At 54.5% G+C, this 27,419-nt stretch overlaps 2 protein-coding genes across 3 annotated transcripts; one reads left to right on the top strand and one right to left on the bottom strand.

Moving 5' to 3' along the window:
- The first annotated feature begins 60 nt into the window (after positions 1–60).
- HNF1A (HNF1 homeobox A) lies at positions 61–17,231 on the top strand. Its single transcript, XM_040250895.1, is given in 10 exon segments — positions 61–392; positions 8,018–8,217; positions 9,883–10,069; positions 10,872–11,113; positions 11,960–12,111; positions 12,223–12,424; positions 13,058–13,249; positions 14,284–14,410; positions 14,412–14,632; positions 15,969–17,231. Coding segments are annotated over 10 exon segments (1,977 nt in total). The 3' UTR covers positions 16,091–17,231.
- On the bottom strand, positions 17,173–27,366 carry CUNH12orf43 (chromosome unknown C12orf43 homolog). Of its 2 annotated transcripts, none has more exons than XM_040250894.1 (6): positions 27,195–27,366; positions 23,625–23,667; positions 23,316–23,414; positions 19,586–19,659; positions 18,947–19,037; positions 17,173–18,447 (listed from the first exon to the last, which is right to left on the bottom strand). In XM_040250894.1, exons 1-6 carry the CDS (start codon positions 27,322–27,324, stop codon positions 18,114–18,116), a joined length of 771 nt encoding a protein of 256 aa, XP_040106828.1. In that variant the 5' UTR covers positions 27,325–27,366; the 3' UTR covers positions 17,173–18,113. The 2 variants fall into 2 exon arrangements, with proteins under 2 accessions (XP_040106828.1, XP_040106827.1); XM_040250893.1 differs by having other exon boundaries at positions 17,173–18,450.
- Positions 27,367–27,419: the final 53 nt, after the last annotated feature.

Consider the following 27,419-nt stretch of genomic DNA (forward strand, 5'->3'; position numbering starts at 1 on the left):
GGTCGGGGGAGGCGGCCAGCTTGGTGGCCCCTGGCCGCGTGGCCCGGCGCTAGTGGAGCCATGGTTTCTAAACTGAGCCAGCTGCAGACGGAGCTCCTGGCGGCCCTGCTTGAGTCAGGCCTGAGCAAAGAGGCGCTGATCCAGGCACTGGGTGAGCCGGGGCCCTACCTGCTGGCTGGAGATGGCCCCTTGGACAAGGGGGAGTCCTGCGGCAGTGGCAGTGGCCGAGGGGAGCTGGCCGAGCTGCCCAATGGGCTGGGGGAGACCAGGGGCTCGGAGGATGAGACGGACGACGATGGGGACGACTTCACGCCGCCCATCCTCAAGGAGCTGGAGAGCCTCAGCCCAGAGGAGGCGGCCCACCAGAAGGCCGTGGTGGAGACCCTGCTGCAGTAAGGACCCCTCCCTTGTCCCCCGCTCCCAAGGAGCCCTGAGAAAGGGACCCACCCTCGGCTTCTGCCCGCCCTTCCCAGTCCAGAGTCCCATGGGCTGCAGCCTGGTTGTTGAGACTGGGACAGGGGCCGGTTAGAGCTTGGAGGTGGTGGGAGGGGGGTTCTGGCTTGTAGGCTGGAGTCTCCAGTGCCCAGTCCGGCCCTCTGCAGGGTTCCGTCCCCATGAGCCAAGGCTTGCAGCCCAGAGCTTGGGAAGTGAGCCATGCCCCACAGAGGAACCCCAAGATGGGAACAAAGCAGAGAATCCACAATTTGAGTACCCGGGGAGAGAACCAGGGAAGGGGCGGTGGTGGGAATTTTTAGCTACCAGGCGCATTTCTAGTCCCCCAATCCTAACTTCCCTGCTAAGCATCGGGGAACACCCCTGGCTGGGGTTTTGGGGGGCCCCCTTGGCCTCCCCAGAACTCAAGCTTTCAGCCAGGAGAACCCAGGTCTTTCTTACCTGCGGGAAATGGAGCCTCAGGAGAGGAGCTACTCCCCTTTCCAGCACAGCCTCAGGCCCCCCATCACCAGGGGGTACTGCTAGAAGCCTCCCCGCTTCGTACCCCCACCCACCGGATGGCTCTCCCTATCTCCTGGAGGACGGGGTGGGTCTGAGCCCTCTGCTCCCCTCTCCTCAGCAGAGCTGAGCTGGTTACTAATTACCCATGGGCTTTATTATTTCTCTTTTGTTTTATAAATTTATAAATGGCAAAAGGCTCTGATAAGGCCTGTGATCATTAACTTGTAGGGCTGGTGGCCTGGGGAGGCCTGAGCCAACTCCGACTTCCCCCCAGGTGGGGGTGGGGGAGGTTGGAGGTGAGGGAAGGGGAGCCTGGGGGCTTCAGGGACAGGCCCCCCTCCAAGGCTCTGTAACCTCCCTCCTAACAGCCTGGGGAGGGGTGCCCGGCTAAGGTTTCACAGGCGTCATTTTGGGCAATGTTGAGATGAACTCTAGAGGAAGCTACATACAGAGAAGAATGAGGAAAGGAAACTGGGGCTCAGAGATCGGGAAGAGCTGGACTAAGGACACCCAGCTGGGGCTCCACGTCCCTCTCTTGGGACCGGGGTCGGAGCTGGGGGCAACTTGGGGTGACTGGGGGTTGGGTTGCTGAGGAAGAGTTCCCAAAGCCTATCTCTTTTCTGTCCAAGGTCCGGATCACAGCCTGGGGTGGGGGAGGGCGGGATCCATCCCTCAGGGAGCCCTCAGGGCCTGCCAGGCCTTCTGAGGGCCGGGGAGGGGGCAGGGGAGCAGCCAGGGCCCCCTGACTTGGCAGGAGGCGGAGGGCAAAGGGCCCTGCCGGGCTGCAGGGGAGGGGCATAGAGTCAGGCATCACCAGACCCAGGGAGAGGGCAACCTGGGCAGGGTGGGGCTGGGCCAGAACTGCTCAGGGCCCCAGATGGGCCTAGGGGCTTTCAGCGGGGAGTAGGGGGCAGGGAAGGGGTACCAAAGGCCTTACCTGGCTAGGTGGGGCCTCTTGACCAGTAGCCCCCCTGGTGGGATGATAGGTGGACAGGAAGGCTTGATCCACAGCACGCGACTGGGAAGCAGGGGTCAAAGTGCTCTCTGGGGACCAGCAGAGACCTGGAGGCGGAGGGAGAGGGGAAACAAGAAGGAAGAGATGGGAGTGGCGGGGGCGTCTCGGGAGATGGAGAGAGAGACCTGGAGAAGCAGAGTGGAGCGGAGGAGCCAGGAGGGGCCTGGGGCTGACATGCAGCTGGAGAAGGGGCTGGGGAGAGAGCGAGGTGCCCCAAGCTGCGAGGAAGCTGGAGTGCTTGCCTCCCGCCCCGATTGGGTTTTCTTTAATGCTAACAGCATGCTATTTACTTTCCATTTAAATTTGAGATGTTGCTATAAATTATCAACCAGCTCCTTGTTCCTGCGGAGTTTATAACTAACTACCTGGGTTACTTATTGTTCAGGTAACAAAAGGGATCTGAAAATGCCCCGAGGGGGGAAAGTGGGGCCTTGAGCCTCAGGACACAGGCTGCAGAGGGGTGGGGGACCCCCGTGACGGCCCTGGGTGGTGGGGGAAGTTGAGGCTGGAAAGGATGGCGAAGGGGTAGGACTTCCCCAGGAAGCCAGGAGTGACCTAGAGTTACCTTGGACATGTCTCTTCTCATCCTGCCTTGGTTTCCCTGACCAGGACAATGAGTAAAATTCACACTCCCCGCCCACCCTGGTTCCCTGACCTCTTCCTCAGGTACCTCTTGCCCCCGCCACCACTTTCCTCCACTTACACTACACTGACTTCACTGATTCCCACCTCAGGACCTTCTCCCTGGAACCTTCTTTCCAGATCTTCCCATGACCAATTCCTTCCCCTTTTTGCTCCAATATGACCCCATCTAAAGGTAGGTCCCAGCATCATCACTCTCTCTTCCCCTATTTTCGTTGACTTTCTCCTGAAATGCATCATAACTTATGATCATCTTATTTGTTTTCTGTCTCGGCCCATGACTACCGAAGTTCTTCCGGAGCTGTGTTCACTACTCAGACCCCTGATCTCCAGCCTGGTAGCTGACATACTTCATGAATGAATGAGTGACAACTAGGTTTCTCTGAGCCCTGGGTCCATATGACCAAGCGGAGAGCCCGTCCCCAGGGATCCTTCCTGAGTGTCCTCCTAGGCCCTCCTATCCCTGAGCCGCTCAAACTCGAGGGTCTCTGGTCCTCTCCACTGGGCAGTACTAAGGCCCGGAGACGCAGGAAGACAGGGGCTGAGGTGGGACAATCTGACACCCCGACAGAGGCCAGCCTGCCTGGACTTGATCCCCAGCTCGGCTGGGGAAGGCAGTTTCAGTTTTCTGAGCCCCAGTGTTCTCTGCAAGGCAGAGCCGATCATAACGCTTACCCACAGGGTTAAACAGCATGTAAGTGCAACAAACGACTGCTATTATCAATGGTCCCATTTTACAGATGAGCAAACTATGGCTCAGAGAGGCAAAGTGACCTGCCCGAGGTAGTCTTACAAAGCAGTAAGGCCAGGACTTGGACCCAAGTCCTCCACACTTGACCCAAAACCCTGAGGTCGCATGCCTGTCTTTGACACGTTCACCTCCCTCTTTACCCTCCTTCATCAGTCTCACTGTTAACCACTGACTGACTTCCACACTGTGCTCTAGGGCTCACGAGTGCGTGCGTTTGTGCTCAGTCACCAAGTCGTGTCTGACTCTGAGATGCTATGGGCTGTAGCCTGCCAGCCTCCTCTGTCCATGGGATTTCCCAGGCAAGAATACTGGAGTGGGTTGCCATTTCCTCCTCCAGAGGATCTTCCTGACCCAGGGATCGAACCTGCATCTCCAGCATTGGCAGGCGGATTCCCTACCACTGAGCCACCTGGGAAGTCCCCTAGGGCTTATGAAGGGCTTACAAATGCATGAAACTCATTTTCTCCTCCTGATAACCTATGAAATATTATTAGCCCCCTATCACGGTAGAGGAAACTGAGGCACATGGAGGTTAAGCAACTTCCCAGAGCCACCTGGAGGGTGACTGGTAGAGCTGGGGTTCATGCTGAGAACTCGGCTCCCCTCTAGATAAACGGCCCTTCAGGCTGGTCTCCCAGCTCTGCAACCTTGGGCCCACCAAAATCCCATGGGCCCGTAAGCAAGAGGCCCAAAGTCTCAAACCTCTGAGGGACTCCGGAACCGGCAGGAGGTGGGAGGAGGGAGATACGGGCAGATCTCCACCATTCCTGAGCCCTCTTCCCTCTGCTGTGGGGCTGGGAGGCGCCAGGACTAAATTGTGGGTGGTGATGGCGGAGGTGGTGGTGGTAACAATATCGTTCCCCTTACTGAGCACTTACTGCGCGCCTGACCCTGACCTCAGCATTTCACCCCTACTAGAAACTCATCCAGTTCTCCCAATAGACAACTGAGAGGCAGACGTGGATCTATCATCCTGTTACAGGACAGATGAGAGGCGTGTACACGACGGGCGAGAGGTCACAGTGGTGGGATTCCAACCGGGGATTGGCTTAACTCAAACCCATTAGCGTGAAGGCAGGAGATGCCTGGAGACCAGGCCTCTTAATTCTGCCGTGGGGAAAATGTCCTGAAAAGAGCCCTGTTCTTGGAGACTCCGTGTATATGTGTGTGTGTGTGTGTGTGTGTGTGTCTTATGGAGGTGGAGAAAGCAGATAACAGAGACAGAGAAGGAAAGAGAGTGTGTGTGAAACAGAGACAGACAGACAGAGGCACGTGGGGTCACATGGACAGGAGAGACGGCAGATCTTTAGTTTGAGCCCGGAGAGGCACTGCTGAAGGAAGACTGGGCTCCTTCTCTCTGCAGAAGAGACAGAGGGAATGAGGACCTCTCTCTCAGGACAGGGACGACTGCAGTTGCGGGAGGAGGGACGCCATGGGCAGCCCAGCCCCGGAATCAGATAAACATGTTTGCCGTGGAGCACAAGGCTGGACTTTGTCCTGCCCTTCCCTCCCAGGACTGACTGGCATCTGGGGAGCTGGTGGAGGGGGGTGGTGGCAGGGAGGAGAGGCTTCTAAGGGCCCCTGAAAGCAGGGAGACAGGGCTCAGGGAGATGTCAGGAGTACAGGCAAAGAGAAATAGTCCTGAGTCCCAGTGAGGTCCCCTTGGACAAGCACACACCTTTCTGAGCCTCAGTTTTCTCACCTGTGAAATGGGAGCCGACAAGTAGCACCTACCTTCCAGGGTTAAGATTTAAATGGCCAGCCCTTAGCACAGTGCCTGACTCACTGTGAATACTCAAAAACATGCATTCTCCCGGCTACCAATCAGCCACTGATTGCTGATTGTTTTAACTGCATCTGTCCCTATCTTCCCTTCCTCCCTGCCTCTATGGGAACTGCTGATAAAAAAGGAGGAAGTCAGAGGGCCAATTAGTATGAAGGTCTCTGTGCCCTTGTGTCTCAGAAGGGCACCGTAAGGGGGGCAGGTGAGACTGGTTCTTGGAGGAAAGAGAAGGCCCAGAGGGGAAGGCACTGCGGTGTGGGGTGGGCTTTAGAGTGCTGGGGGCGGGGTTAACTTGCTTTTAGACTTTTTTTTTCACAGTTCAGTTTTAAACATGATCTATGTAGTATATTATCATATATGATATTGATATATGTGATACATGATCCTGTATCATATAATTTACAAAGCGCAGAAGAGTAACAGAGAAAAGCCTCCCGCCCCGTCCCTAGCAACCAATCAGTGTCTTCAGTTCATTCTATATCCTTCCTGTATTTTATGTGAACATAAGCAAATATGTAGAAATCTTCTTTTATCCCACTTTTTGATTTTTTTTTTAATTTGGCTGTACCAAGTCTTCATTGTGGCATGCAAGAGCTTCACTGCCTTGGGCGGGCTCTTAGCAGAGGCATATAAGATCTAGTTCCCTGACCTGGGCCCCCTGCCTAGGGAGCACAGTCTTAACCACTGGACCACCAGGGAAGTCCCTGTCGCACTTTAAATTTTATTTTTATTTTTTTAAATATATAATTTTATTTGTTTATTTTTTGACTGTGCTGGGCCTTTGTGGCTGTGGGGGCTTTTCTCTAGTTGCAGCAAGTGGGGGCTACTCTCTAGCTGCAGCCTGTGAGCTTCTTATAGAAGTGGCTTCTCCTGTTGGGGAGCACAGGCTCTAGGGCATGTGGGCGTCAGTAGTGGGGGCACCTGGGCTTGGGAGTCGTGGCTCCCAGGCTCTAGAGCTCAGGCTCAGCAGTTGTGGCGGATGGGCTCGGTTGCCCTGAGGCATGTGGGACCTTCCAGGACCAGGGATCGAACCTGTGTCTGCTGTATCGGCAGGTGGATCCTTTACCACTGGACCATTAGGGAGGCCCCCACACAGCAGATGTACCAGACGAATTGTTCCAGCTGGGCTTGTGCAGAGCTTTCTCAGGGGGTTGGAGGGAGGCACCGCAATTTGGTTGATCAGCTTCCTTTTGCTGGACGTTCAGGTTGTATCCAATCTTTGGCTGTGACACGTGACGCAGCAACACATCACCTCCTGCACACACCAATCGTCACTCATGCCAGTATTGGAAGCCTCCGATTTCCGAAAGCAAATCGCTGCAATGAGGCGGTGGGAACACAGGCTTGGGATGGCACAGACCTGGGTTCAAATCCCAGTTCTGCCTCTCTCAGCATGGTTGCATCTGCCACGTGATGTAGCAGAAGCTCAGGAGAGGATGAAGGGAAGAGAGGAAGGCTGAGACAGAGCAGGAGAGGGAAGGACTTATATCATACAGGCAGCCTGAACCCTTTCTGTTCCCCACGGTGAGCTGAGGACGGGAGGCTGAGCCACAGTGGCCTCAGGTCCCTTGAATCCCTCCAGTGACAGAACTACGTACATTTTTTCCTTACAAGAAGTTCTTGGGAGGCCAGCCCATAACCCTGGGACTCTGTTGAAAAACTAGCCATCCGCCTCAGGACTGTGCAGAGACTGGCCGCGCCACCGTCTAGGGTTTAGTGCAGATTTTCAGGAGGCATTGTGACGCTATGTAACTTTTACCAGATGAGCTGACTTAGAACTAAATCCCTTGAGCTGGGGTGGGACTCTGCTGGGCTGACCCCATGACCTTGGGCAAGAGATACATGTGACACAGTGCTTTGAGCCTCAGTGACCCTGGCTGTCAAGTGGTAGAATCATTTTTCTCGCCTTCTTGGCATATCCAATTTCTTTTTCCCAGTAGGTCACTCTCATCTGTACATCCACCCGCCCACCCACCTATCCATCCACACATCCATCCATCCATGCTTTCAACTGCTCATCCATCCATCTACCTTACCCCCTATTCATCCATCCATCTACCATCTACCCATCAACCATCATATTGCTTCATCCAACAGCTGTCCTCTCACTCGCCATCCACCATCAATCCATTGATCATCCCATACCTATCCACCCATCCATCCATGCTTTTATCCACTTATCCACTCATCTACCCTACCATCTGTCCATCCATACACCCACCTATCCATCCATTTACCTACCATCTACCCATCGACCATCTCATTTATCCATCCATCCATCCTCTCACCCACCACCCACTGTCAATCCATTGGCCATCACATTACCTATCCCTGCATCCATCCATCCCTATATACATACACTCATTCATTCATGCAGTCACCAAGGGCATACTCTATGTCAGGCCTATGTTGGGTGCTGAGAACCAGACAGTTCCTGCCCTCCAGGTGTTTACAGTCTCTCAGTGGATAAGACACAGTCACAAATAGCATTTCTAGGTAGAATGAGGAGGGGCCTTTAACAGAGGCGCAGCAGTAAGGATCCTCCCCGTGGGCCTGTGCAGCTTCCAGGGGGAGCCTGTTTAAGTCTACATGTGTGTTCTTGTGTCACTGTGTGTTTCTAAACCTTTATCTGTTCCTGTGTGTGTGCAGGGCTGGTTTGGGCCTGTCTACACGTCTGCCACACGTGTGTGTGTGTCTGTGAATCTCTGCCCCCATGTCTTTGTGTCCTGACATGAGTGCCCATACCTCCCCGTCCCTGAGTCAGGCCACAGGCCCCTAGGCTCCACACCTGCCTCCACCCACCATCCCCGCCTCCCGGGTGGACAGGGCTCCCAGTACCCACCCCCGGCTCAGCAAACCATCCTTCCCCCAGGGAGGACCCGTGGCGCGTGGCCAAGATGGTCAAGTCCTACCTGCAGCAGCACAACATCCCGCAGCGGGAGGTGGTCGACACCACCGGCCTCAACCAGTCCCATCTGTCCCAGCACCTCAACAAAGGCACGCCCATGAAGACACAGAAGCGAGCCGCCCTGTACACCTGGTACGTCCGCAAGCAGCGAGAGGTGGCCCAGCGTAAGTAATGACCGACAGCAGCCCGTCTTCCTGGCAGGGCCTGGGACTCCCTGCAGCTCGAGGGCGGGGGCTGGAAGTCTCGCCCCCTCCCCATTCCTCGGATAGGCAGACGGACAAAGTCAAGGAGCGGGTGGTGGGGGGGTGGGATTCAACCAGCGTGTATCACCTGTTCCGCGGGAGGCGCTCTGGTGGAGGGGAAGAGGGTTGATCCTGGGCATCGAGAGATGGATGAACTGGGTCCCTGCCTTCTAAGAGCGTCCTGTGCAGAGGGGAAGCCGGAGGATAAATCCGCATGATTTGGTGAAACAAGAATTAAAATGTGATAACACCAACAAGAGCCAGCGTTTCTGGGGCACACACCATGTGCCAGGCCCAGCACAGGGCACCACAGGGAACGTTTCCAAGTGTTGAGCTTGCAGAGAAGCAGCTCCTCTTCCTCAGGGAGGCAGGGGCATCAGGAGGGATCACACAAGGAGTATGACCTCTCGACTAAGTCTTGAAGGGTCAGTTGAATTTCGACCGCTGAAGATGCAGGGAAGGGTGTTTCAGGCAGAAGGAACAGCAGCAGCCAAGGCTCAAAGGCGAGGTGTACACTCAGGGAACCCTCCACTGCCAACCTGGGGAGAGCTAGGAGCGTTCTCACTCAGGGCATGGTGGGTTTTACCACCTGAGCTTCATACCCTATAGAGTCCCAAGTGCACGTCCACACTTTAGAGCCTAAGTGTAAAAAAGATGGGTTTTGATGTTTCTTTTATAATTATCCAGGTTTGTTTTTAAGGCAATACTCATACTTAGTTTTAATAAAACAGAAGAAAGATTTTACAATAAAAATTAGGTGTCGTCTCCTAAAGTAGCCACGGGCATACCTAGTCTCATACAGATCCTTCCAGAGGTATTATATGCATATACCGCTGCTCTTTAGTCACTTAGTCGTGTCCGACTTTTGCCACCCCATGGACTGTAGTCCTGCAGGCCTCTGTCCATGGGGCTTCCCCGGCAAGAATATGGTGAACACTGAGGCACCAGGGATGACCCCCCTGCATACATGAGCCATATACTATATATATATACACATATATATATTTCCTCTGCTGTTTGAAGGGCAGCTAGCTGTTCTGTTATTTGGAGGTGCCATTAACTGGCCTCCTACCAAAGAATCAGCTGAGAAAGTGGCTGGGTCTCTTCTCTCCTGGCTAATACTTGTACTTTAGGCTTGATTTTCAAGGCTAGAATGTTGAAAATAACTCTTGAATCTACTCAGGAGATACAAGTTCAGGTTTCTGCTCTACTGTGTGGCCCTGGAAAAATATTTAACCTCCCTGACCCTCAGTTACATCTTCTGTAAAATGGGATGGCATATGTGTCCAATGTGAGTGAAAGGTGATGCTTACCTGGAGCCTTATATTGAGGACTGTGAGATTATATCGTGGCCCAATAGAAAAGTGTGCAGGGGTTGATTAGTGATGTCTGCCTTGGATGCAGGTGGGGCAAGGGTTGACATGTATGCTGTGCGTTTGTCATCACTGGGTTAGGCGGTTTCTGGGTTCGAGCAGCAAGCTCCTCTGGCTCAGCACCCTAGGAATGAGGAAGAAGCAGAGGCATGCTCAGGCTGATGCGGGAAGGTGGGCTGGGCAGTGTCCTGCTCACAGCTCTCTGTGCCCACAGAGTTCACCCATGCAGGCCAGGGTGGGCTGATTGAAGAGCCTGCAGGAGATGAGCTACCGACCAAGAAGGGGCGCAGAAACCGTTTCAAATGGGGCCCAGCCTCCCAGCAGATCCTGTTCCAGGCCTATGAGAGGCAGAAGAACCCCAGCAAGGAGGAGCGGGAGGCGCTGGTGGAGGAGTGCAACAGGTAGGATGGTTGGCAGTTGGCAGGGCTGGCTGGGCCTGGGCTGGGGAGAGGCTGGGAAAGGTAAGGAGGGCTCCGGATCCTGAGGGAGGCCCCCTGGTTTTGAGAGCTCCTGCTGTTGGCCCAGGAGTTCTTGGCTCCCATTCAGGGCCTGAAACCTGGCTCTATTTCTGGCACCCACCCCCACCCAGGGGTCCCAACCTCCAAATCTAATGCCTGATGATGTGATGTGGAGCTGATGTAATAATAACAGAAACAAGTGTTAGTCACTCAGTAGTGTCTGACTTTTTGTGACCCCATGGACTGTAGCCTGCCAGGCTCCTCTGTCCATGGAATTCTCCAGGCAAGAACACTGGAATGGGTAGCCATTCCCTTCTATAGGGGATCTTCCTGACCCAGGGATCGAACCTGGGTCTCCTGCATTGCAGGCAGAGGGAAACCCCAACAGAAGCAGAGCACACAATAAATGTAATGCATTTGAATCACCCCAAAACCATTCCCCACTCCCCAGCCCATGGAAGAATTGTCTTCCATGAAACCAGTCCCTGGTGCCAAAAGGGTTAGGAACTGCTGCCCCGCCTACCCAAACACCCCTGAGTGGGGCTGCTCGTCTCACTCGCCCTCCGTTTACTGCGCTCCCTCTGTATGAAGAGACTCAAGAGAGGCTAAGCCATTTGCTCAAGCTTGCAGAGCAGACCGGGCTCGGGAAGCCAGGTCTGTCAGCTTCAGCGGACTCTCAGGTAGAGAGCCCTGCTTCTCAGAACCTCCCCCAGCCCCGGGAGGCTCACTTTGCCCATCTCTCCAGGGCAGAATGCATCCAGAGGGGGGTGTCACCGTCGCAGGCCCAGGGACTGGGCTCCAACCTCGTCACAGAGGTGCGTGTCTACAACTGGTTTGCCAATCGCCGCAAGGAAGAAGCCTTTCGGCACAAGCTGGCCATGGACACGTACAGCGGGCCGCCGCCGGGGCCAGGTCCCAGCCCTGTGCTGCCTGCCCACAGCTCCCCTGGTCTGCCCCCGCCTGCCCTTTCCCCCAGTAAGGTCCACGGTGAGTGCCATGTGGGCAGGGGTACTGGGCAGTGGGAATATGGGGGGTACGTGGGAGAGCTGGGGAGCACAGCCCAAGGACTGCAGCCACACAAACCACTTAGCACCTCATTATGGCTCCAGCTCTATTCACACTGCCCTATCCACCCCACCCCTCTCCTCTCCTCTGACCACTCAGCTCCACCCACTGCCCTCTCTTCTGTCCACTGCATTCACTCCAACCCCACTGGATTTCGGTTACTGCAATTCATTCCTGATCAAGCCAACTCAATTCCTTTCAGCTCAGTTCAATTCAACTCAATCCAGTTCAACTCACTATAATCTGAGTTTCATTTACATTTCGGTCCAATCCCATTCCCAATTGATCAGTTTAACTAAATGTATTTCAAGGAAATTCAGTTAATCTCATATCGTTCAGTTCAATTTCAATCCAATTCGATTTGATCCAGTTCAACTCAATCAATCTCAGTTCATTTCGGGTTTGATTCAGCTTGATCAGTTTCATTCAACTAATTCCAATTCATTCTGTTCAAGTTTGCTGCGGTTTTTCATTAGCCTCAGTTCAGTTTGGCTCTGTTGTCTTTCACTGAGCACCGACTGCATGTCCGGTGTAGCCCTGGGCAGTGGGGGCCACAGAGCTAATAAAACACAAAGCTTGTGTTCAAGGGGTTGAACAAGCAGCCAGCACAGGGCCTGGCAGGAAGCGGATACTCCAGCAAAATCTGCTGGCTGCATAGAGAAAGATGGTGTGAGTGGCCTGAACAAGCCAATACAATTTGGGGTGTTGGAGGCCATGGGCGCAGGCAGGGAAGTGGGGCACTGAAGCTGGACACTGCTCCCACTCCAGGCGTGCGCTATGGACAGCCTGCCACCAGTGAGGGGGCGGAAGTGCCCTCAAGCAGCGGTGGTCCCTTGGTGACGGTGTCTGCACCCCTGCACCAAGTGTCTCCCACTGGCCTGGAGCCCAGTCACAGTCTGCTGAGCACAGAGGCCAAGCTGGTGAGTGTCCCCCTACCTCCCCTCATCTCCCCTTGGCTGGGAGATTCTGGGGCAGTACCCAGAGAGGCGGGGTGGGGCCCCGCCCTGACTCAGTCTGGCTTCCCCTCCAAGGTCTCAGCCACTGGGGGCGCCCTGCCCCCGGTCAGCACCCTGACAGCACTGCACAGCTTGGAGCAGACCTCTCCAGGCCTCAGCCAGCAGCCCCAGAACCTCATCATGGCTTCACTTCCCGGGGTCATGGCCATTGGGCCTGGAGAGCCTGCCTCCCTGGGTCCCACGTTCACCAACACAGGAGCCTCCACCCTGGTCATTGGTAAGCTGGTGGGGCTGGAAGGGGGCCATTTGGGTGAGGGGTTCATGGGGGCTCCTGCTGAATCCAGGAATGGGGAGAGCCACTGGGACTTATTCATTCATAGATTTATTGAGTGCCTGTCTCATGCTCCACCAGCGATACACAAGTGAACCAAAGAGCCCCAGAACTCAGCCACCCAAGTGGGGAAGGCAGATAGACAATACATAAGTTACACAGTGCCTGAGACAGTGAAACAGCCATGGGAAAACAGCAGCGCAAGGGGGCTGACGTTTCCTAGGTTTTAGTTTTTTTTTTTTTAAAGATCAGAAAGACTTTATTCACAGAACTATTATGCAGAAGCTCAATATATGACAGACAGGGAGTTGCTGGGGAAGGGTTACAGAGTTAAGCCCCAGGGCCTTTGCACTGCTGTGGAACCCCTGGGCACCAAGGAACCCTCTTGACACACTCCCTGCCCTTATAGTGAGCTAGCAGCTCAGAGAGGGGGAGTCACTTGCCAGGGCCTTAACGCAGTGCAAGGCTGTTTCCGGATTACCTCATCCCCTCCTCCAAGCCACAGGCTCTAGGAGGGAGGGATGGTACTCCTGGGAGTCCCGGAGGCCTGGTCGACCCCTGCCCCTCCCACCACTCCAGGCCTGGCGTCCACACAGGCACAGAGCGTGCCGGTCATCAACAGCATGGGCAGCAGCCTGACCACCTTGCAGCCCGTCCAGTTCTCGCAGCCGCTGCACCCTTCCTATCAGCAGCCACTCATGCCCTCTGTGCAAAGCCACGTGGCCCAGAGCCCCTTCATGGCCACCATGGCCCAGCTGCAGAGCCCCCACGGTGAGCACCCCTTGGTCCCCTGCTGGGGGGTGGGGTGGTGGGAACCCAGGGGAAGGGGCGGCATGGCAGATACTGTGGTCTGTGGTCTGATACATAAGTGTGAGTGCCTCTGTGATGGGGGCTCTGGGGGTGCTCAGATGCATGTCCATGGGCTGAATACATTTCAGGGTGTGAATCCATATGGTCATGTGTACACACCCATGTGTGCCCTTGGGGCCATGTGTACCTCTCAGCTTTCAGAAAGGTGATATGGTGCATACACCACGAGGACATACAACACTCTCAGCAAGGCTTGGTCCAACACCCCCTCATCAAACACCACTGTTTCTGCAGCCAAAGGGAGAATTCCATGAAGCAGGGTTAATAGGCTCAGGACCGACTTCGCCACCAGACGAGCTCTAGTACCAACCTGATGAACACCTGTTAGTTTTCAGACCATTCTGGAACTTGGACTCTTGGATGAGGGATTTGTAGACCTGAACGTCTGTGTGTGTGTGTGGTGGAGGGCACCATTTATGTGTGTATGTGGGTGGCTGTGTTTTAATCTGAGTCCACACGAGCATACGTGATTTGTGTTGCTTCTCTGCTGGCGTCTGTGTGTTTGGCGGGGCTGGGACTGCAGATGAAATGCTGTGGAGAGGGGTCCTGGAGGTGGGGGATAAGATGCGCCCCCCTCACCAGGGCGCCGACCCTTCCAGACCCTTCCGTCTGGGGCAGGTACTGAGTACCTCATCAGCACCTGCATCTCTGGGTCCCTTCCACACCTGCGCTCTCCAGGTGACGGTGGGGGTGGGCTCCCCACCTCCCCCAGGCTCTTCCCCAAAAGACAGGCAGAGCAGGCCCCTGCGGTTGGTGACAGCGCCCATCTCTTCTATCTGGAGCTCCCAGGTTTTAGAAATCAGCCCTGAGTCCCCGACCATTGCCCCACTCGGGGGCTCACCAGGCCCAAGCCCCTGCCTTGAGGCCCCTCGGGGGAGGAGCCCAGCCGGACCCACGTGCATGTCTGTACCCTCCTTTTTCTCCCTCCTGGCCAGCCCTCTACAGTCACAAGCCTGAGGTGGCCCAGTACACCCACACGGGGCTGCTTCCGCAGACCATGCTCATCACCGACACCACCAACTTGAGCGCCCTGGCCAGCCTCACACCCACCAAGCAGGTAAGGCCCAGCCGGCCCCGCCGCTCCATTGGCCCTGGCCCAGCCCCGGTCCGGCGGGGCTCAGGAGCTGCTCTTCCGCCAGGTCTTCAGCTCAGACGCTGAGGCCTCCAGCGAGTCCGGGCTCCACACGCCGGCGTCTCAGGCCACCGCCATCCACATCCCCGGCCAGGACCCTGCTGGCATCCAGCAGCTGCAGCCCAGCCATCGGCTCAGCACCAGCCCCACCGGTGAGCCCCCTTGCCCCGCGCCACCCCTTCTTGCTGTCCCCACAGCTGAGGAGGGAGGTGGGCACAGCGGGTTGGGGGGAGGGATGGACATGCGAGGGGGCACCGGTGCTCCCCTGAAGTGAGACAAGAGGGGTGTGAAACCACAGGAAGCGGGCCTGTCTCACCGGAACATCCACTAACTCGGTGGAGGAAGAAGATAACCTGAAGTAGAGCGGAATCAGGAGGTGCGGGAAGGGCTTGCTGGGGGCGCCGGAAATGACTCGTGGATGTGCTGCTCTGGCTCAGCGTTTGGCGTTTTTTGAATCTGTTGCCAACAGTTAAAAAATTAAGAGCTTTCACACCTTTCTGGCTTCTCCTGGGTAGTCAGAAGGAGTCATGTTCCCCCATAGCGACCACAGAGCCCGCCACGTCCCACTCGAACCCTGAATTTCTGTTCCCCGAGAACCCGAGTCTGCAGCCCGCAACGCCACGGTGACGAGCAGGCACTGTGGAGTCAGGCTGCTGGGCTCTGAGACCCGGGGCAGCTACTTGCTAAGTGTGAGTCTTGGGGTCCTCCATCCAGCCCTGGAGGCTGCAGGGACGGTCCCTGGGGGCTCCGCGGTCCAGGCTCTGTGCTCGACCCATGAAGGGGGTGGCAGCATCCCTGTTTTCCAGATGAGAAAGCACCTGCGGAGAGGGACTTGGAGGTGGTGGGGCCAGGACCCAGACCGAGGTCCAAACTCCACATCCATTCATTAACCATGTGAATCAGTCAGGGTTCTCCTGAGACGCAGAACCAATAGGGATACACACACACGTATCTAAGAAATTGGTTCATACAACCGTGGGGTCTGAAAGCCTGAAAGCTGCAGGGCAGGAGGCCCTGCTGCAGTCTCCTCTGGGAAGCCTCACCTTTTGCGCTAAGGGCTTTGACTGATTGGATGAGGCCCACCCACTCTGTCAAGGGAAATCTCCTCTACTTAACACCAACTGATGTAGGTGTTAACCACATCTGCAAAATACACGGCGACATCTGGACTGGGCTTTGGATCACGACTGGGTACTAAAAGGCAAAGCTGACGCATGAAACTAACCACAAGGCCGGTTCACCAGGGCTCCTCTGACATGCTCGCTAACCTGTGCTGGGGCTGTGGGGGCCACACCCTGGCAGCCCTGGAGCCGGGCTGGGTTAATAAGGCCTGAGAGCTGAGGTGTGACTTTGGGGTTCTAACCTGCTGAGACTCAGGAGGTGGTGGGATGCTACTTTCCCATGCCAAACACCCTCAGGGACGGTGGTGGTGGGGCGTGGGGTCGGGACCGGCGTGGCAGGCACCAGCCGCCTCCTCTGCCTCCGCAGTGTCCTCCAGCAGCCTGGTGTTGTACCAGAGCTCAGACTCCACCAATGGCCACCTGCTACCGTCCAACCACGGTGTCATCGAGACCTTCATCTCCACGCAGATGACCTCTTCTTCCCAGTAACCATGGCCTCCCAGGGGCCCTGGAGCCTCCAGTCTGCTGGATGGGTGACCAGGACATCTGAGCCTGCAAACCTTTACTGCTCACCGGGCAGCTGCTCATCCCTGGAAAACTGCGCCAGTCCCCATCCTGGCAGCTTCAGAAACGGGGTCTTCTAAGGCACCGCAACCTGAGGAGGGTTGCTTCAGTGCACAAGTGGGGACTGTGGAGAGCTGGAGAGCAGAGCCTGTTCCTGGTGGGTCACAGGGAGGAACTGTCCCTGCTGCCCAGGGTAAATCTTGTTGCTTGGAACACAACCACCCTGAGGCTTGGAGCCCTTGCACCCCGCAGGGAACTGCCAGCCACACTTCTCAGGACAGCAGCCTGTGTAGCTGGCAAAGGTCATAGGTCAACATGGCCCCAATTCTATCACCTATGCCCCAATCAGGCCATTCCACCCAGCCCCCCTGCTATTAACCGCATGCCCCTTTGGACCTACCTGTCTCCCACTCACCTAAGCCTCACCTGAGTGGCTCCTCTGGGCTGGGGCCTGGGGAAACGCAGGCCTCTCTAGCTCTCTTCCTCCGAAGCCAAACCTCTCCCCAGCCCATGACCTCTGGTTTTCTTCAACATTTGTCCCCACTGAGGACCACACCTTCTGAGGCCAGCCTGGCATCCTGCATCTACTGGAAAGCCTCCCTCCCCTGCAGGCCGAGGCATCGTCCCTGCCCCTAGTGAGAGCCTGGTGCCAAGTCGAGGCTGTGGGGCAGAACACCCTTCTCACCTTCGGGAGTGAAGCTGCTGAGCTCAGAAAGCAGCAAGGCCAGGGAAGCAGAGCTGAGGGGCCCAGAGGGAGAAGAGAGGCAAGATCAGTGGAGGGGTTGCACCTGGGAGCTAGGGCCAGCTGGCTGAGGGGAGGGTTCCCAGCCTCCCACCTCCCCGCCCCGAGGAGGCTGAGGTCCTGAGCGATAAGGCAGCCGTGTCAGCCCAGGGCTCACATGACCTCATCTCCCAGGGGGGCTGCTGCAGATAACCCAGCCCTCGTAGACCACCTCCACCCTGGATTGACAGGGCAAGGGGAGAACTAGCATCAGTGCAGCCTGCAGTCAGCTGAGAGTGAGCCTGTACATTTATTTAACTTTTAGTAAACATGGACTGTGTTGAATATCTTGCTTGTCGTGTAGGTGGGGTGGGCAGGCAGAAGGGGGCTCGGGGCCTGAGGAGGGGCGGGGGCGGCACATACACTCTCACATCCCACCTCTGTCTTCCTGGCTCCACCCAATCTCCGAGGCCAGGCCTCCGAGCAGGAATGACTCCTTCACTGTGAACTTCTGCTCCTTGCAGGACACGTGGGTCCAGGAGTCCCAGGCCACGAGTGCTGTGACACTTCCTGCAGGCTTGAAGTTGGGGTGTGGGAACACTTCCTGGGGGGTAGGCAGGAGGACCCCACCTGCGTGATGCTCATCAAGTTCAGCACTGACTCAGGGATAGCACCCAGATCCGTTACATTTCCGTTCCCTCGACAATTTATTTTCCATAATCTGGCTGGCTCAGAGACACGATCACACACGGCATATTCACATTGTGGAGATAGAAAATTCCGGAAAGCCGGGTGTGGGGGCAGAGTAGATCTCTCTCTTTTCTAGACAGTATTTTATGAAGTCTGTATGGAGGGAGACACACAAGGGGCTCCAGGGCCTCAGGGGCCCACCCCACCTTGTCTCCTTCAGGTCGTCTCCTGCACCAGGCTGCAGTGGCGGAGCTCGATTACTTGGCCTTCAGCCTTGAGTAACCGAAAGTCTCCTTCTTCCTGGGGTCACAGAATGTTCTGGTACCACAGGTCTGCCACGGCCCAGGGGGAACACAGGAGGGCAGGCCCCCCTCACCCTATGACTGCTTCTTAGCCCCAACGCTTGGGCTGGCCCCAGTCACGGGCAGAGCCTGGACTTGTCAGCCAAGTTCTTGCATTGGAGAGGGACTCAGGGCTCAGACAGGCTAGTCCCTGTGGGAAGCCTGAGCTGGTGGGCTCCCGGCCCGCACACTGGGCTCAGTTCGAGGGCATGGCAGCTGCGCTCTTTGTTGGCGGGGACGGGGAGGCCTCACTGACCTTCTTTGCCTTTTTCTTCCGCTTCTTCTTTTTGGTCCCAGGGGGCGCCTGGTCCCCGTTGAGCTGGGCAGACTCCTTTTCCTGCCTTCCGACTGCAGCCTTGCTGGTGGCGGTAGAGGCCACGTTGGCGCTGTCCTCATTCTTGGCTTTCTTTTTCAACTTCATTTTTTTCTTTTTCTCCATGGGGACAAGGCCGTGGATGGCGGACTCCTGGAGGATGTCAGAGGCGGACACAGCCGCCTCCCGGCAGCGCCGTAACTCGTCGCCATCATCGCTGCTGCCGGGGAGGGTGGGGGAGTGTTAGTGGGACTTGGGACGGGGCCCCAAAGCTGCCGTGCACTGCCCCAGGCCAGGCCACCAGAAGGAGGCCAGGGAGAGAGGGCAGTATGTGGAGAACTCAGGCTTGGCCAGGGGCAGACCTGGGTTCCCACATAGGCTTCTCTCCTTCCAGGCTGCGTGACCTTGTTTCGTGACTTAACCTCTCCGACCCTCAGGGTCTTCACCTATCAAGTGGGGATCTTAACAGAGCCTAGGCCTCACAGGGATGTCCCAGGAGTGTGGTATCGGGCACGAGATGGGTGCTCCAAGAGCAGTCAACATCCAGCCCCCAATGGAAACTCTCCCCCTCCCACTGAGTTACTATGTCTCCAGCTACCTGGCGGGACTCCTCCTGGGTCCAGGCCTGTCTGGGGTCTGCGTGGCTATCTGTGGGTGGAGGTGGCGGGGGATCTGGTCAAAATGAGGAAATCTGAGGAGAGGACATGTCATCTCACCTGGAGCTGGAAGGCAACCGTTTCCGGTGGGGCTGGGGAGCAGCTTCCTTCTTGGGGCCTCCGGGGATGGATGTGAAGAAAAGGCGGAAGCCTGCAACCCGTGGGGGTGGAGTCAGCACGGCCAGGGGCCCCCAGGTGCCAAGGCTGCCCCACCTCTGTCCTCATGGAGCCCCTGGTCCAGAGGGCATTGCTCCTGTCTAATAAGAGAGCAGTGCCTCACAGGATGAGAGGCAGCACGCTTCCTTCTGCTGCAGTGAAGGGACCGGGTGCTTGAGGGGTTGCTGGCCAAAAAGTCAAGGCAGCAAGTCTCCCGAGGCTTCTGGGACTCAGCAGCTGAGCTGCCTGCCTACGGCAGCCTGCAGAGTGGTGAGTGAGTCGGGCAGGGGACAGAGACTCATGTGTGAGAGGCTGTGGGGTGCAGCAGGCGCTCCTGCTCAGGGTCACCTCGGGCCAGTGGCTGCATTCCTGGCCCCAGCTCCCCTCATGGGTCCCCCTGTGACCAGGGTCACCATAATATCTGCCTCGGACAGGGCCTGCAGGCAGGAAGGAAGATAATATGCTAAAAGGGCATTCTGTAGCTCCAGACTCACAAGAGGGGCTTAATAAAGGAAAGTTGTTATCAACAGTCGAGCTGCTCACCATCATCCTCCAGGGCGGCTCGCTGCACCTCGGCCTTTCTTGGCTCCTTCACGATTTCTGAAATGGTAATGGAGCTACGGGAAGAGACGGTGGATTTAGGATGAGATTTTGGGTAACAACAACAAAAATTCTTTTAAATTAAAACTTTTTTTGTTGCTAAGTGGAGGGGACAGAGTAATGCAATGTTACGTGTGGAGGCAGAGGGTCCCCAGGCTGATGGGAACATGCCTGGTCACGGCCATAATGTGGTGAAGAGCCCGTCAGCTCAAACGACGGTGACTCACTGGTTCAAACCCTACTGTAGCCCATAAAGTGCTGAAGAAGTTTTAAAGATACTCACAGTACAACAGAATGCAACTTCAAATAAGGCAAAGAGAAAATGAGAGCAAGAGGGACAGAAAGAGCCAGAAGTGTGGCCAGGAAGCCCAACAGACTTGCTAGACAAAGGGCACACATTTGGTTCTCAACTTCCTGGGAGCAAGCCCGAAAAGGGAAACATGACTGGTTGAGGAAAGAACGTTTCAGAGGTTCAGCTCCTAGAACAGGCAGACCTGCTTTTTGGGTTTTTTTATTTTTAAAAAGCTTGAGTTAATACATATTGACACTCAGTGCCGAGAAATAATATGGGGAGACCCCATGTATTCCCTACCTGGTTTCTCCCTCAGACAACACTGTGTGTAACTAACATCCATGATCACAACTGAGAAACTGACTTTGTTACAATCCATTCACCTTTCTCAGACTTCAGACCTGGGTTTTAAGTTCTGATTTTTGTCACTTATTAAGAAGGGACTTCATCTCTCTGAACCTGTGTTACCCCTCTGAACACTGGGAGTGATGAGACTCCCGGCCTCCTAGAGCTGTTATAAGGTTCAAAGGAGAAAGCGGACTCCAATCCCTGAGCATGGAGCCTGGCTGTGAGCCAGTAAATGCCAGCTATAACAATGATGAAGATGATTACTGCTGTAAGATAAGCAATCAGTGGAGTTCCCTGGTGGCTCAGTGGTAAAGACTGAGCCTGCCAATGTGGGTTCAATCCCTGGTCCAGGAAGACCCCACATGCCATGGGGCAACTAAACCCATGAGCCACAACTACTGAGCCTGTGCAGGGCCTGCAAGCTGCAACCACTGAGCCCACGTGCCACAACCACTGAAGCCCATGAACCTGGAGCCTGTGATCCCAACAAGTGAAGCCACCGCAATGAGAACCCCTCGTACCTCAATAAAGAGGAGCCCCCACTCGCCACAACTGGAGAGAGCCTGAGCAAAGCAACAAAGACCTGGCACAGCCGAAAAAAAAAGATAAGCAATGAGCTCCACAGGACCCCTTTCTCTAGCACAGTCGAAGAGGGGAGAACTGCCGAGACCAGGAAGCAGGTCTCAGGGAGTGCTGGAGAGGCAGTCACCTCGCAACTGGAGACCAACGCTCTCAGCAACGCCCTTGCAGCAAACAGAATGATGTGCTGGGTGCTTCTCCTAACTGCCTTGTGTAGGTGCCAGAGGCCTCATCCTACATGGGACATGGTCTGGGGAGAGGGAACAGAGACGATGCCAACAGGATCCTGACCCTGTCCCGGGTATCTAACCCGGTGGTTCACTGTCAGTCGGCAGGGACGTTAGGCGATCTCTGGAGACACAGCTGGTTGTCATGGCTGGTGAAGCAATGTTACTAGGATCTCGTGGGTAGAGGCGAGGTACGCTGCTAACCCTCCTACAGCGCTCGGTTACAGCCCCACACAACCATGAACAATCTGGGCCAAAATGTCCATGGTGCCAAGATAAGAAACCTTGATCTAACACAAGGGACCAACTGGGGTATCATTTCTTTGTGCGTGCTATGTTGATTCAGTCGTGTCTGACTCTGTGCGACCCTATGGACTATAGTCCATCAGGCTCCTCTGTCCATGGGATTCCCCAGGCAAGAATACTGGAGTTGGTTGCCATTTCCTGCTCCAGGGGATCTTCCAAGTCCAGGGACTGAACCCACATCTCCTATGTCTTCTGTCCTGGCAGGCGGATCTTTGCTGCTAGCACCGCCTGGGAAGCCCTTAAGACACAAGACGCTGGCTCAAGACAGCTGTGCACAGTGTGTGCGTGCCAAGTCATCTCTTTGGAGAGAAATAAATACAGAACACTGCAGGAACCATCCTGATGGTGGGTGACCAACACCCTGGTGGATTTCCACCTGGGGAAATGCTCGTCATGGATCACTGCAATGCCAGGTGGCCCTGGTTACCCTGAAGCTGAACGATCACTGAGAAAAATCACTCCCTCAGATTGAGATGCCCAACTGACGTACCTAAACACGGTAGGCACATTCCCACATTGGGGACTGGCACTAAGGCCGTGGGGGGTGCAGGCTGCTGAAGGCTGGCCCAAAGTTCTGTCTGGGCTTAGCAGCAGCTGTGCACTTTGGGAGGGCTCATCTGTCCTTTTTGATGGTCACTTCAAATTGAAGGACCATGGCCCAAACATCCTGAGTCTCCCTTTCGAAATCTGCTAGGGCTTTGTCAAGTGAGGAGAGATCTTGCCCAGCCTGCCCTGGACCGGGTTCCATGCCACGCCACTGGTCATCCTCAGAACAGAGGCCCTGTGGCCAAACATGCTTGGAAGATGCCGGGCTAGACAAAGTTACAGAGGACTCCTTACTGTAGGACTTTTCAGAGCCTTGAAGACACTACTAAGAATCTAAATCTCCCAGGGCAGGGCTTCCCTGCTGGCTCAGTGGTAAAGAATCCGCCTGCCAATGCAGGAGACATGAATTTGATCCCTGATCCCGGAAGATTCCACATGCCGCAGAGCAACTAAGCCCACTAAGCCCACTAACAAAACTACTGGCCTGTGCTCTAGAACCTGGCAGCCACAACTACTGAGCCCACATGCGCTAGAGCCCTTGCCCTATAACAAGAGAAGCCACTGCAGTGAGAAGCCTGTGTACTTAGAGAAAAGCCCACACAGCAACAAAGACCCAGGATGGCCAAAAGAAAGTAAATAAAATTACAAAGATAAATCAGTTAACCTCCCAAGGCACAGTGGGTAGGCAGAGTACAGCCTTTCTCCACATCCTCTTTGCAGCTGGAACTCTGGTGCCCAGAGCCACACTCTGGACTCAAGTTCCTGGGCACCTACTTTAGGAATGCTGATCTGGATCTCTCTCTTTTTTTTTAAAGTATTTCTTTGGCTGCGCTAGATCTTACTTGCGACACACATGATCTTTTCTTCAGTTGTGGCATGTGGGAGCTAGTTCCCTGACCAGGGATTGAACCTGGGTCTCCTGCACTGGGATCACGGAGTCTTAGCCACTGGACCACCAGGGAAGTCCTGCCGACCTGGATCTTCACAGATTATATTCTCGAAGCACCTGTCATACAGTAAGCACTCAAGAAACAGGAATTCCGCTAGTCCCTTGTCCTCTTGTGGTGGGAATAAGCTCTTGCATCCCGGGGTCCCCTCTTCCTCTTGGGGCAGCAAGAGAGCACAGTGGTTAAGAGCAGGGCCCTGGAGTTGAGCCCACTCTGCTCCCTCCTCCGTGACTGCAGGCACATGCTTCTTCTCACAGACGGGAGCCTTTTCCCACAGCTAGAGAACAACGACAGGCCCTGCACCGTAGGGTGATGCCTTGTGCTTACCACAGTGCCAACTTACATCTGCTGAGCTCCCAGGCCTCGGGGGCTATTACTCCTGGAATGAATGAATAAGGGCAAGAAAAGAGAATGTAGGTGTTTGTTACCTGTCCAGCAGGGCTCGCAGTTTCTTGGCTACATGGGCTCGGAATTCGGGGGTGGTCTGAAGCTCGTTGCCATCTTGTTCGTGCTCATCTACCTTGTGCCTGCGACACATATGAAAGGACCTCACCTCCTGCCAGCTCAGAGGCTGCCCCCAAGAGGGTGGGGAAGACATGTGTCTTGCTCACCCTGACATACCAGGGTGTAGCAGGGAGTACATGGGTTATGTGTGTGTGTGTGTGTGGGGGGAGCAGGTGGCAGGGGCCAACATCAATGAATGAACAGATGAAACCTGAATCCAAAGTGCACAGTACCTGAGGCTTGGCTGGTTGGCTGGCAACTTAGCATTTGTAGCACCTGTGGAAATAATGAACACTGAGGTATTTACAGAGGAAACAACTATACCATCTGTTGTGTGCTGGGCACTATTTTATGTGATTTACACCTATAATTTGTTGAATCTTTCCAAAAACCCAATGGACTAATAGGGGTGGGGGTGGAGGTGGAGCAGTCACCATCCCCCATTTACAGAGGAAACTGAGGCAAGGAGATGTAAAATAGCTTGTTGTTGTTCAGCTGCTAAGTCATGACTGACTGACTGCGATCCCATGGACTGTAGCCTGCCAGGCTCCTCTGTCCATGGGCTTTCCCAAGCAAGAATGTTGCCATTTCCTTCTCCAGGGGATCTTCCTGACCCAGGTGGATTCCTCACTGCTGAGCCACTGGGGAAGCCCTGTTAAACAGCTTAGCCAAACGGCTAACAAGTGACAAGAACTAGGATGAGGATCCAGGCTGTCTGGCTCCAGAGCCCCCTCTTCATCACCATGCTGAATAAGCACATCTAAGTGTACTCTGATTCCAGCATTCATTGAGTGCCCACTGTGTGCTTAGCTGTGTGCTAAGTGCTCTGGAAGAGAGAAACAAAGGGGGCTCAGTTATGCTGATCACTGGACGGGGAGTCTTGCTGGGGTCTCAGCCTCCTCACTCCTTAGAGGTACCTTTCCGGCAAGTTGATTCATTTAAGAATTATTTTGCTGAGCAAGTTATAGGCCCTGGGGATACCATGGTGAACAGACACCAGCCCTTGTGAAGTTCACATCATGCAACCTCTCACTCAATAAATTTGTGGAGCAAGTATGAGTCACAGTTGACTCTAGGTACTGGGGTTGGAGGGATGAAAGGAAAAAAGGCAGGATAAGCAAAGAAGCAATTGTAGAAGAAAGGAAAGCATTACATATGAAGGGAATCTCATAAAGCATGACGATCGCGGAGAGAGGGCATGTAAGCCAGTCCTCCTGAAGAGATGGTGTCTCAGCTGCATTAAAGGATAAATTGGAGCCAGACAGGAAGGGGAAATGAGTCCATGACGAGAGACCAACCACATAACTGCTGCTCTTTACTGGGCCTTTAATGTGTGCCAAGCACTGTAGATATGTCATCTCCACTCCTTACAAGGGTGGGTACTATCCTTACCCCCACATTACAGATGAGGAAATTTAAATACAGTGAGACTTAAGTACCCTGCCCAAATTCTTCCTGCTAGTGAGTGGTGGCAGGACTTTATTTTTGGGGGCTCCAAAATCACTGCAGATGGTGACTGCAGCCATGAAATTAAAAGACGCTTGCTCCTTGGAAGAAAAGCTATGACCAACTTAGACAGCATATTAAAAAGCAGGGACATTACTTTGCCAACAAAGGTCTGTCTAGTCAAAGCTATGGTTTTTCCAGTAGTCATGTATGAATGTGAGAGTTGGGCTATACAGAAAGCTGAGCGCTGAAGAACTGATGCTTTTGAAGTGTGGTGTTGGAGAAGACTCTTGAAAGTCCCTTGGACTGCATGGAATTCCAACCAGTCAATCCTAAAGGAAATCAGTTCTGAATATTCATTGGAAGGACTGATGCTGAAGCTGAAACTCCAATACTTTGGCCACCTGATGGGAAGAAGCAACTCACTGGAAAAGATCCTGATGCTGGGAAAGATTGAAGGCAGGAGGAGAAGGGGACGACAGAGGATGAGACGGTTGGATGGCATCACCGACTTGATGGACATGAGTTTGAGCAGGTTCCGGGAGTTGGTGATGGACAGGGAAGCCTGGCGTGCTGCAGTCCATGGGGTTGCAAAGAGCTGGACACGACTGAGTGACTGAACTGAACTGAACTGAACTGAGTGTGTGGTAGAGATGGAAAGGCATTTCTGCACACAGAAAATAAAAAACGGCAGCATTACGGCGACCACAGATGAGAGGACACAGTGTGGTCTGGAGCCTCGTTGTGGAATGTGTGGCAGGAAAGCAAGCTGGGAATTGATTACCAAAGGCCAGGAATCGATTACCAAAGGGTTTGTAAGTCCTTTCATTTACTTATTATTTTAACTTTTACAGAAATTATCTATTTACTCAGCTCTGCCGGGTCTTAGTTTCGGCACTCTGTATCCTCAGCTGCAGCCTATGAACTTCTTAGTCGCAACATGCAGTCTAGTGCCCTGACCGGGGATCCAACAAAGGCCCCTTGCATTGCGGGCATGGAGTCTTAGCCACTGGATCACCAGGGAAGTCCCGAGGGCTTGAGTCCTTTTAAACAAAAGCGGGAGTTAACCTTGCTTTGCCATGGCCTGCTCTGGCAGCCTGGATCCTTCTCAGAATAATCTTTTAGATGCAAAAAATACAACACATAGGATTACAAAAAAACCAGTGATAGTGAAATTCAGTTATCATTAAGAGTAAAAAGCAAAATTTGGGATACTTTAATACATATGCTTCTTCATTAATGTATTAAATAAGATCTACTGATGGGCCTAAAAATTACTGTAATTTTTAAGAAATTAATTAATTAATTTATTTCTGGCTGTGCTGGGTTTCCGTTGCTGCCTGAGGGCTTTATCTAGTTACAGCAACTGGGGGCTACTCTCTGGTTTCCGCGCTCCGGTTTCTCATTGCAGAAACCGGATTCTCTTGTTACAGAGCACCGACTCCAGAGCTTACCAGCTCTGTGGTTTTAGTGCTCAGGACTTAGTTGCCCTGTGGCATGGGGGAAACCAGTGTGCCCTGCACGGGCAGGTGAATTCTTAACCTCTGGGCCACGAGGGAAGTCCAAAATTACTTTAATTTTAAAGCAGGGATGAGTGGAAATGACTTTGTTTCCAACATATTATTGTGAATAAAATATTTTTGATATATCTGAAAGACTAACGGGATTTGAAAGTCTGAGACTTTTGTTAAGACAAAGTAACAGATATTGCCAAAATTACTGCGGTTGTTCAGACTCATGATGGAAAGAGAGGCTAAATTTCAGAGATGAGTGAAAGTGAGATGAAATATTTTCCCCATTCAGATTCACAGGCCCGCTGCAGTCTATCCACCATTGGGTGCCCTTATGTTAAGGGGTCTGGGATTTATTCCCAGGGCACTAGGGAGTCAGTGAAGGATGGGGAAGATAGTGAAGGATGGGGAAGGCTGGCGGGCTGCAATCCACGGGGCTGCAGAGGCCACGGTCAAGGAGGTGTGGGGCACAGCTCGCTGGCAGCCCCAGGGAGTGAGAAAGTGCTGGAGCCGAGGAAAGGCTGGATGCAAGAATCCAGCTGTCGCAGTAATCTCCGAGGAATGGCGGGCTGCCCGGGGTGCAACACTTAGGATGGACCCAAGGAGGCAGAGTCAAGAGATACTCTGGTGCCTTGGTTTCCCGGACTGGGATCATGGAACAACCCGCCCCGCTGCCCTTGTTCTTATTTTGACTCTGAATCCTACTCTGAACCCCACCCAGGCCGTGGAGCCTCCTCAGGGAAAGAAGTCGAATGCCGGTGACACTCTCTTCACCGTCCATCCTCTCAGGCCTCAGGGGAAGATTATACGCTCTTCGGCCAGACCCCCCCGAATATAGCCCCCTACCGACTCTTGGCTCCTCTGGACCCTTCGGGCGCTGCTCCAAGCCCCAAGCCGGCATCGCTGCCTCGCGGCACCGTTCCAGCTCCTCTTCATCGCTGCTGCTGCTGCTGCTGCTGCTCTCCAGATCGCTCATGGCGCCACTGGGTGCCGCCACCTTGAAGCACCGCAAAGGATTGTGGGGAGCGCTTCCAGGAGCGGTCGTCCTCCTAGGATCCAAAAGGGAGCTGA

This window comes from Oryx dammah, unplaced genomic scaffold, assembly GCF_014754425.2.
Source record: "Oryx dammah isolate SB20612 unplaced genomic scaffold, SCBI_Odam_1.1 HiC_scaffold_12, whole genome shotgun sequence".
In the NCBI taxonomy this organism is placed as follows: domain Eukaryota; kingdom Metazoa; phylum Chordata; class Mammalia; order Artiodactyla; family Bovidae; genus Oryx; species Oryx dammah.

Excerpts from the sequence above, each read along its gene's own strand:
- CUNH12orf43 (XM_040250893.1), bottom strand. The coding sequence starts at position 27,324 with ATGAGCGATCTGGAGAGCAGCAGCAGCAGCAGCAGCAGCGATGAAGAG. Across the intron at positions 23,415-23,624 it reads GCCAACCAGCCAAGCCTCAG|GCACAAGGTAGATGAGCACG; the intron begins GTACTGTGCACT and ends TATGTGTCGCAG. Across the intron at positions 19,038-19,585 it reads AGCCGCCCTGGAGGATGATG|GCTTCCGCCTTTTCTTCACA; the intron begins GTGAGCAGCTCG and ends CACGGGTTGCAG.